Source organism: Cucumis melo, chromosome 4, assembly GCF_025177605.1.
Source record: "Cucumis melo cultivar AY chromosome 4, USDA_Cmelo_AY_1.0, whole genome shotgun sequence".
Classification (NCBI taxonomy): Eukaryota; Viridiplantae; Streptophyta; class Magnoliopsida; order Cucurbitales; family Cucurbitaceae; genus Cucumis; species Cucumis melo.
In genome coordinates this window covers 18,386,220-18,396,274 of record NC_066860.1, presented here as the reverse complement: position 1 = coordinate 18,396,274, position 10,055 = coordinate 18,386,220, and the positions used below count along the sequence as shown (strand labels likewise).

The 10,055-nt window shown below is 29.0% G+C and overlaps 1 protein-coding gene across 1 annotated transcript; it reads right to left on the bottom strand.

The window, feature by feature from the left end:
- Positions 1–1,740: 1,740 nt before the first annotated feature.
- LOC103501995 (protein BIG GRAIN 1-like B) lies at positions 1,741–3,313 on the bottom strand. Its single transcript, XM_008465783.3, has one exon. The coding sequence runs from the start codon at positions 2,990–2,992 to the stop codon at positions 1,862–1,864; it is 1,131 nt and encodes a 376-aa protein (XP_008464005.1). The 5' UTR covers positions 2,993–3,313; the 3' UTR covers positions 1,741–1,861.
- Positions 3,314–10,055: the final 6,742 nt, after the last annotated feature.

Sequence of the window (10,055 nt, the reverse complement as noted above, 5' to 3'; positions counted from 1 at the left end):
TTAAAAGACCACTATTACACACTTTATAAAAAAAAAAAAAAAAAAGTTTAAATAAATATATTATCTATAAAAGTGAAGGGATAAATAACCATAAAAACATTGACCATACTAATAAATATATAATTTAAAAGAAAAAACCTTGGAGGATCCCAATAAAGTTAATGGGTGTGTGTCCCTCCATATGAATGGTAATAGTAATATATAGATCACATATTTTCAACCCACACTTAAGACATTATAGGGACACTACCTCTCATGTAGAGACTCCCTGCAGAACATTCCATTTATGATGACATGCATTTTCTTTTTTCTTTTTTATAAATAATTATGGAATCGTAAAAGTTTAAATTTACATACAAACATAGAGTGAACAATGTAGTAAAGAAGAAGGAAAAAAACGAAAAAGTATTGTAGCAATATCAAATACTACCGATACATAATAATTATAATACACATACAAACATAGAGTGAACTAGAACAACCTATATATTCTACCAATAACTCGGCCCTAACAGCAGTTAGTATTAAAAACATTGGCATTGTAGGGTATTTGTTATTTTACATAAAGTAGGGGGGGAGGTTAAAAGCAAAAGAAATTGAGGCAGAAAATGAAACAGAAAACAGGAAGTTGTTCAGGTGAGAACTTTAACCAAAATGACGTTAAAGAGAAGAGAAGAGAAAAGAAAAGAAAGAGAGAATGTTGTGAATATTATTAATTAAGAGAGAAAACTTAAAGGCCCTTAAAAAGCCAAAGATGAAAATCAAAATTACCAACTTTTTGACAATAGAGGGGAATTGGTGTTATGTTGAAGCAAGGCAGGCCCCCACTCAAAATAAATAACCCAACAAACAACTCCAATGGAAGACAAAGCAAAAGGAACCCTCTCTCTCTCTCTCTCTCTCTCTCTCTCTCTCTCTCTCTCTCTTCCCCTATTTCTCTCTCTAAACCACTTGATTGACTTAGAAAATCTGCCCTTTGCTTTTATTCTCCCATTTTCATGTCCCTCTTCTTCCTCTCTTCAACTTTATTCACTCATTTACTTAACCTAACGCTAAGTTATAAATTTATAGTTTCTAAAATTCCATTTTTATATATAGTAATATGAAACTTTGAACTTTCGGATATTGTGTTGATTGATAGATGAATGAATCTCCTAATTTGATGGAAATTGCGAAAATTGAGAATGTCAAACAAGTTAGGCTTGAAATCCCTAATAAACCTACTAATGTAGCCATTCATAATTGGGAAAAAAAAAAAAACTATGTTATTTTGAAATTTTTAAAACACAATTACAAAACGTTAAAATAGTTGTAATTTCCAATGTAATACGCCAAAGTTTGATTTTTCTTTTTTACTAAAACAAATTAAATTGAAATCCGTGTAATAACAACAACTTCTTGAACTTTAATTTGATTCCAAAGTTTAAACATGAATATCCATGATGATGATTAAGAATAAATTGGAACTATTCAGACTTATAATCCTTTTCTTTCTCCTAAAATATTTGTTTTATTTAACTTAGACTACTCTCACAATTCTTCACTCTCCCATTCTCCACGTATTTATATTTCTTAGAAAAAGAATTTCAAACTTCACCTAGAGAAATCAATTAATTAAGATATTTTGTACCCAATAAAATAGTCACTCTCAAGCTAATAATAAGTACCACAATTTTAAATTTTCATAGTAACATCTAAATGAAAGAAGAAGAAGAAGAAGAAGAAGAACCCAAAAATAGAAGAGAAACTAATTATTCTCTTAATTATGTAAGCCCCCAAAATTCCTTAAAGAAGAAAATAAAGAAAAGAACTGATAGAACTTGTTTCCCAGATTTTTTTTAACCTAATTTTGCTGGGAAAATTACAAAACCAATCCCTTAGCAATGGCACAATTAGTTTTGAAATGGGTAGTTTCATAAACTGGCAATTCTTCTCTGTATCTTTCAATTCCAATAACTGAAAGATTATCCAATTCAAACAGATCAGAACTTGAACAACTCAAAGCATCGTCGTCGTCGTCATCATCATCATCTTCTTCTTCTTCTTCCTCATAATTAATCTTCATCATATCCTCTGTTTTCACTTTCTCTCTTTCCAAATTCCCATTACTTTTTTTCAAATTACCTTTCTTCATAATGGGTTCCTCTGATTTGTGCAAAATTTTATGCCCACATGGCTGACAATCCTCGTCCACGATCACACTCACTGGACAAAACCGAACCGATCTCTTGATATTCCCTCTTGAAGATGGCGTTTTGCTCAAACAAGACCTTGAAAATGAAGAAGCAGAGGAACAAGTAGATGTGGATCCCTGTTGAGATTTGGATTTTCTCGACATGTCGTAATCGAATTTCGTTGAATTGATAGAACAAGTAGAGCTTGATATCTTTTGCTTTGCTTTTGGACTTCCACCGTTGAAGAGAGAATTAAGAAAGCTGGCAAGTCGGGCACCGGGTGAAATCGGCTGTTTCACTTTCTTCAAATCGTGATAGATTTTCGAAGCTTTGGATTTGGATTTAACAAACCCATTATCATGTTTTGGATTTGGAGTAATAATTTCGGTTTGAGGCCATGTATTGGTTTTGATGGGCTTCGGCTTCGGCTTGAGCTTCGTCGGCCGGTGAAGTGCACGTGACAGAAACTCTGTTTCGGAGGAGGAAAATCTCCTACCGGCAGTTGAGCTGGATTCGGAGGAACTGGAACTGGAAAGAGTAAAGTCACGTATGTTTCGGAGTTTCTTCTTCTTATCGATCCAGGTGTCGATCATACGGAATTTAAGAGATTCATGGTCCTGGGAAACAGTTGCGGGGAGTATGGTGTGTTTAGTGGTGTTATGAGTATAGAAAATGAGGTGGTCTTCAGGTTGGGAGTTGGATTCGTCGATGGAACGGTAAATGGCGTCGAGAAGAGAGGAAGAGAAAGAAGGGTTATCGCGGCGAGAACGACGTGGTTGTTGGAGAAGGTGTGGATCGGAGTGATCCCACAAATCCATAGGGGTTTTGGTGGGAAAAGGTGAGTGAATTTTGGAGAGAGAGTGGAAAATGAAGGGGGGCGTTGGTTTAGTTTTGTCCACGCGACGCCTGAGGAAGAGAAGAAACAGAGGAAAAAGAAGAGGATAGATAGGGGTGGGTAATTGGTCTGAGAGTTTTGGGAGAAGAGTTGCAATGTCAGCCCAGCCGTGTTTTCGGGTGCGTAAGGCTAAAATAATATAGGGGAAGGGTACCCTTTAGGAGGCTGGGTGGGACTATTTATTTTCCATCCTTCGCTTCCTACACATACTCCTTCGCTTCCTAACTCACACTCCTTCGCTCTTCTAAATACTAATATTATCAAATTTTACATACAACTTTCCTCCCTTACTTATAGATTGTAGGAATAATTACCTTTACCCCCTCCACTTTTCAAAATATATCTCAAAATCAATCCCTATATTTTAGAAACCTACTTTTCTTTTCTTTTCTTTTCTTTTCTTTTCTTTTTTAGTTTCCAAATTTTGATAACAATATAATGCATTTCCAAATTTTGAGTACTAAAAAAAAGTACATTTTTAAAATTACGGGTCAAACACATATCTTTCAAAAATTTGAAAATTAAAAAAACAATTTTTTTTGATATTATATTATTTGTAAGATTGATATATCATATTGTTAATATAAATCTATAATAATAGACCACAAAATTTGTTATATTTATAATATCTAAAAGTAGATTTAATTATTATTGGCAACGTTTTTTTTTTTTTTTTCTTTTTGAAAATGAAAGGTTATTGTTAGACTTTGACGAAGGAAAGAAAGATGATGTATAAGGGCCCACGAAGTATTACTATTGGATGAATGTAATTTTAAATAAAAATAAACTCATCTATATCACTTGTTTTCATTTAAACTAAACTCAAAAGTTACATGTCTTAAATAAATCGTAAATTTTCGTATATATTTTCTATATGATCGTATTTTTTTCAAGATTCTTTATGCACGATCTTTTATATTTTCTATATGATCGTTTACTTTTTTTACACGATCGTTTACATTTGTAAAGATTAAATAATGTAAAAAAAATCAGAAAAGAAGAAACACGATGGAAAGAAATCATAACAGAAAAAAGAAGAGGAAAAAAAAGAAATATTATATATATATTAGTATGTGATTTAATGGGAAATTGAACCTAAGTATAAAAATTTGAAATATTATATATGGTCTAATTTGATAAAGTTAGAAGGTTAAAATCGAAATTTCCACAACCCATAGTATCGGTTTTTTTTTCTCTATTTTGAAAGAAAACAAAACTACTCTGACCAATGGTTCTGCTAATTATTCAATTTATAATATACTATACTATACTTTGAGAATGGGTCCTATCATAGTTGAAATATGATTTTTTTTTAAATAAAATTATATACATGTGTTTAAAATAATGTGTGCCCGTTTGATAATGTTTCTTCATTTTTTCACTTTTATTATTCTTTTTTTTATAACACTTTGTGATCTACTATCAAAATCCTAACATTACAATATTCTTTTCTTTCTTTTGATATCTATCTTTTGAGAATTAATATGTTTTCGAGGTTGGATGGCCGTTCTAACATAGTTAGAGGGGTTCAAATGACTCAATAATTTGAATAATTCAAACTATTCACCACAAATTATAATGAATGGATGGAGTTGATTCTAATTTCTATGTTGGATCGAGATAAATTTGTTATGGTCTCTTGGGTTAGGGTAGATCTAAGGTTTATGCTTTTAAAATTCTAGCTTGAACCAACCCAACATAAATTTCTAATATATATTTAGATATATTTTTATGAAATTTTAGTTATTACTATATGTTGTAGACAACTTTAAATATTTTTTGTGAATAGAAAAGAAAAATAAAATAAACCGATAACTTAACCCAAACCTTAGCTCAAATTTTAAGAATCAACCAAAATTGGAGACTTTATTCGGGTCATTCGAGTATAGTAACCCAACAATCAAAATTTTCGAGTTAAGTCAAAACACTTCCAACCCAACTCATGTGCACCTTCTAAAAATATTGTATTTATTTGGTTAAGTATGGAAGCCACACCCAAAGAAGCATAACCATTGAAGCAAGAGATATCATAATCCTCATCATACAATCAACAAGAACCAAAATGGTTGACTCTAATGGTCAGCCATGAAGGTTAGGAAGGCTACAGAGACAACTATAATATAATGAAGACTTATCATGAAGGTCTCAATTCATAGGATCGACCATAGAGACCAAAATAATGTCAAGGTCACCCTATATAAGTTTGACAAGGGGTGATCCCCATGAACGTAATGATTATGTCTAAATGTTTTACTCTCAGTTATGTTTGGATTTCTAGTAAAATAAATCAAACAAATTCATAACAATTGGTTAATACTTTGATTAATGACTCGAAGTTAATTAATAAATATAATGACCGTTATATTTACATAACCAAGAGGAGGTACTCTGACGTTCTGAATTTTCCTCTTTAGCTCTCTCTAAACAATCACTAACTCCACTGTTAGAGTTCTGGTAGTTCAAGCAGTACTAAATCAATGCGAGTGTTTTTCTACACAATGCTCCTTCGATTCTTCTCAAAGTATAAATTTGATAATCCACACTTTCACATATGATTAAGTTTAACTTTAAAAAAATTAGAGTGACCTAATTCTTGTTATACATAATCCTTTTTGTCATCATAATTTTGCCTTTCACATAAGTTGAGTCAATACTCAAACATAGTTTAGTGAATAAAGCCACTTAACAAAGATCGTGAAACTCATAATTAAAACAAAGAAAAAAAAATATTTGTATGAGTTAATCTAAATTAGATTTAAATTGTACAATCTATACATAAGTGTTGTGTGCTCTTTAGAAACATACAATTATGAGATTGAAATAGGTTAAAAAAAATGAATGATAAACGTTGAATTTACCTAATGAATTAACCAAAACTTGGGTTAAATTAAAGTAATGTGTTTTTCCTTTTCCCCACAACTTTTTGCTGTTTGTATCATCATTAACTAACATCATAATTATTATCAATTAAGCCTTCAATTAGTGGTGGATTAACACATTTACATAGCTTTAACAAATATCAATTTTTCAAACTTGGCTTAATCATTAGGTAGTTGATTTGTGTGTGATTGTTGGAGCCATTATTTTTTTTTTTTTACCTACTTAAGACATAGCTTTAATTATCTTTAATTTTTTTTGGGGGGGAGGGGGGATTATTTAATTATGACCCACTTTTTGTCTACTATATTTATTATCACTAACTTTAAGGGTTTAAGCTGACTTGATTAGGGTAAATTAAACTTTTTTTAGTGTATTTTCTAGAAAAGAAGATATTGACGGCACAACCAAAATTACTCAAATACATTTTAACAACCAAAACTATTTCTAGTGTATTTTTTTTAAAAGAACAAAAATGTAAGAATAAAGTCGAAGAAAAGTCATTGTGTATAACTCAACTTATGCATAATTTAGCAGAGTTCCAACACACCTCTCTCCTTTTTTTTTTCAAGAAAATAATTAAAGATGAAATACTTATACGTATACTTGACAATAATTTTAAAATTCTAAGCTCAAAATCACTTTAAGACACACTTTTAACTATATTTAAATTCAATTTTCACTTCGTTAAAATTAGTTTACCATTATCACTTTCAAACATACCATAATTATTATCGTAGCATAATATCTTTATAAAATAATAAAGAAAAATCAGTTAGATAGAGATATTTGGACTATAACATTTTAAGTTAAACTAATTTTTCGCAAGTGGAGGTTCCAATATTGCATTATTTTCAACGTATTAATAATTATATACCCTATCTATACACAGTACATGCATATAAGCATATACATATATATAGATGCATGGAAGCATTATTTGTAGTAATAATAATGTATGTACATACAGAAACATGCATGAAAATGCGTAAAGGAAGTGGGAACAGAAAAAGGTGATATAGATAGAGAAAGAAAAAGGGTTTTTCTTTTTTGTTTTTTAAGAGAGAAAAAGAGAGAGAAGTTAAATAAATATCAGAGCTTTTGTAGTAAGTGGAAATCATTGAGGAATTAAAGATGCCACTGCACAGTCAACTCTCTCTTATGTGGAAACCAACCAACAATCTTCTCTTCATCTTCAATGAAGAATAATGTACCCATATACATATATATATAATAACTTATCCCTTGTGAATACTTTGGCCAAATCATGGTGACACAAATAGCTAGGCGATATAGACAAGCCATGATATGAATTTCGTGGCATGCTATTTCTTCCAAATTTTAGAATATCCTTTTCATTTTATGTACTTTAAATTTTATTTTATTTTACTCTCTGTGTTTAAATACAACGTTTAGTTCTAATCCATGTGTCCTACTTTTTAGTAAATCTTTAAATTAGTATTGCCCTTTATCGTTGATATGTATTTTTGGGTTCAAAGGATCTATTTGGTGGTTTTCTATATTTCAAGAGGTTCAAATTAATTAACAAAATTTATGTTTATCGTATATAATTCAATTACATAATGTATATACATATAGATACATTAAGTATAAAACTCATCTTGGATAAGATTCATATGTAAACTTTCTAATATTAGAGTATTAATAGTTACATAAAGATTCAAATATATTAAATTAATATTAATTGGTTTCATATTAAAACTATAGATTAAAATTAATGTAAATGAGATTCATGTTAAAATTATAGATTAAGAGAAAAAAAAAGTATATTTGAATATGATTTAATACATAATTTACATAATTAAATTATGTATTATACTAGGAAATTTGTTATGAATAGAAATATATATATATATATATATATATATATATATATATATATATATGTATGTATGTATGTGTGTATATATATATATTAAAAAATATAGGAAAAAAATAAATGAGATAGAAGAGATTAATGAATTTTTTAAAATAATTTTAATAATTTACTATATTTTAATACACTCTTATATATATTATTTAGGGAATAAATAAATAAATAAATAAATAAATTCAAATAAATTAGACTAAAATAACAGTCTGCAGTTGCAAGCAATTGAAAAAAATATAAGGAAAAGACTCCTAAAATTTACAAGGAAAAGTTTCACTAAAGAAAAATACCTTTTCTTAGCCATGCTTACGTCTCGAATGGAAAATGATGTAGACGTAATGAATTTTCATCGATGAATCAATTGTAATAAAATTTCAATATAAAAGATTTAGATTGTTTCTCGTTATCTTAACTATTTTGTAAATGTAATTTTCTTATCATTATTGTTCTTTATCTAACCATTTTCTAACGAAAAATTAGACTTTTTTTTTGTTCTTGAATTTTTGTATTATCAAATAACATCCTAAAATTTCGATTTTGTTTCCTAAATATCTTTTATCATATCCAAAATTTTGGATTTTCTTCCACTTTAAATTTTTAGATCAATTTTGGATTTTTTATTGATAAAGATAGAAAAAATACCATCCCAAGATATTAGAATTTTAACGTAGCAAATAAATTTTTTTATTCTTTTTATCGAGCAAAATAACATTGGAAAAAATGTATTTTTAGAAGTTTTTTTATCATATGTTATCAACAAATAACAATATATAAATTTGAATTTTTTTTAGTGATTTTTATTTACCACGTAAATAAATTTTCAAAATTTTACAATAATTTTTCTTGGATGGCCTTATAAACCCAATAACATCTATAACTATACATTGATAACCATGTTTTTTCTTGGTTTCTATTTTTTTTTTCTTCTAGATATTGTATAATTTTGTTGATAAAATGGTTGAAGTATAAGCGTTAGATAAAGGTTCAAATGAAGGAAAGTTACAAATATATAGATGTTGGGTTAAGGAGTGGTTGGGTACACGTGTAACATGTTTGGGGAGAAAGAGAGAGTTTTGATGTGGGGTTAATGCTTATTTGCATAATCATTGCACTCGTGGCCTTTAAGACCCTTTTAAAGAGAGAGTAATTGATTAAGTAAAGGAATAACGAACCCCAATGCATCTGATTTGATTTTCTCTATAATTAAATATCACAACAACGAGAGGGCAAACAACCAACTAATTTTATTTTCAGCATCAAACCAAACTTCTTATCATCTACATATATATTTATATACAAGTCTTTGTTAATTAATGTCCTTGATTTTCATATTAAAATCATCACTAGATACACATTTTCAAAATTAAACGTTACATAATATAATTATGTTATATTATTCTTAATATTTCAGTTGTTGTATTTTAAAGAGGGAGAAAAGGTTTAAGTAACCCTACCCATGTTGAAATTTTTCAACTGTGGATTTGCTTTTTTTTTTTTCTCTCTTTTCTTCACATGCTCCTTTTCTCTCTCTAGTCCCTTCAATCTCAAGGCAAATAAATCAATTATTATTTCTGCAGCAAAAAAGGTTATACTATTACATACCCAATTAATTATTATCACATCCATATTAATCATCTCATTCTCTATTCTAATTAAGTTCTTAATTAATGATCCCTAATTAAATCTCTATCATGTCCCATCCCAAAATTTCCATGCCAAAAAGAGCAAACATATCTTTGGAGCAAGAGAAAGAGAGCAAGTCAATTTGGCATAATTTTGATTAGTTGAAAAATATCAATTTTATTGGATTGTTTGAAGCTAAGAAAATTTGATTCGAACCTAACAAAAAAGAAAAAAAAAAAAGTGTAATATACAGAGAGCAAGAATACACATAAACCTTTGAAACGGATTAAGACCAAATTTAGATTCGTTTCATGTCATTTTATTTTTATACGTATCCACGTGATTTCACAAATATGCATAAAAGGAAATGTCTCATTTTCTTTTTTTCATTAGATTCCTTTCAGATCAAAGGTTTTAAGACGATATGGAGAGTCCCCTCCACTAAAAATTTGAATGAAAAAAGAAATCTAATCTTACTTTACCACGTGTTGATTGCTAATTAGCCCCAACTTTCTAAGAAAATAGCCCTTAATATTGTTATATATATATATAAGAAAAAAATTTTTAAAGCATGATCAAGCAACAGACTAGCTAG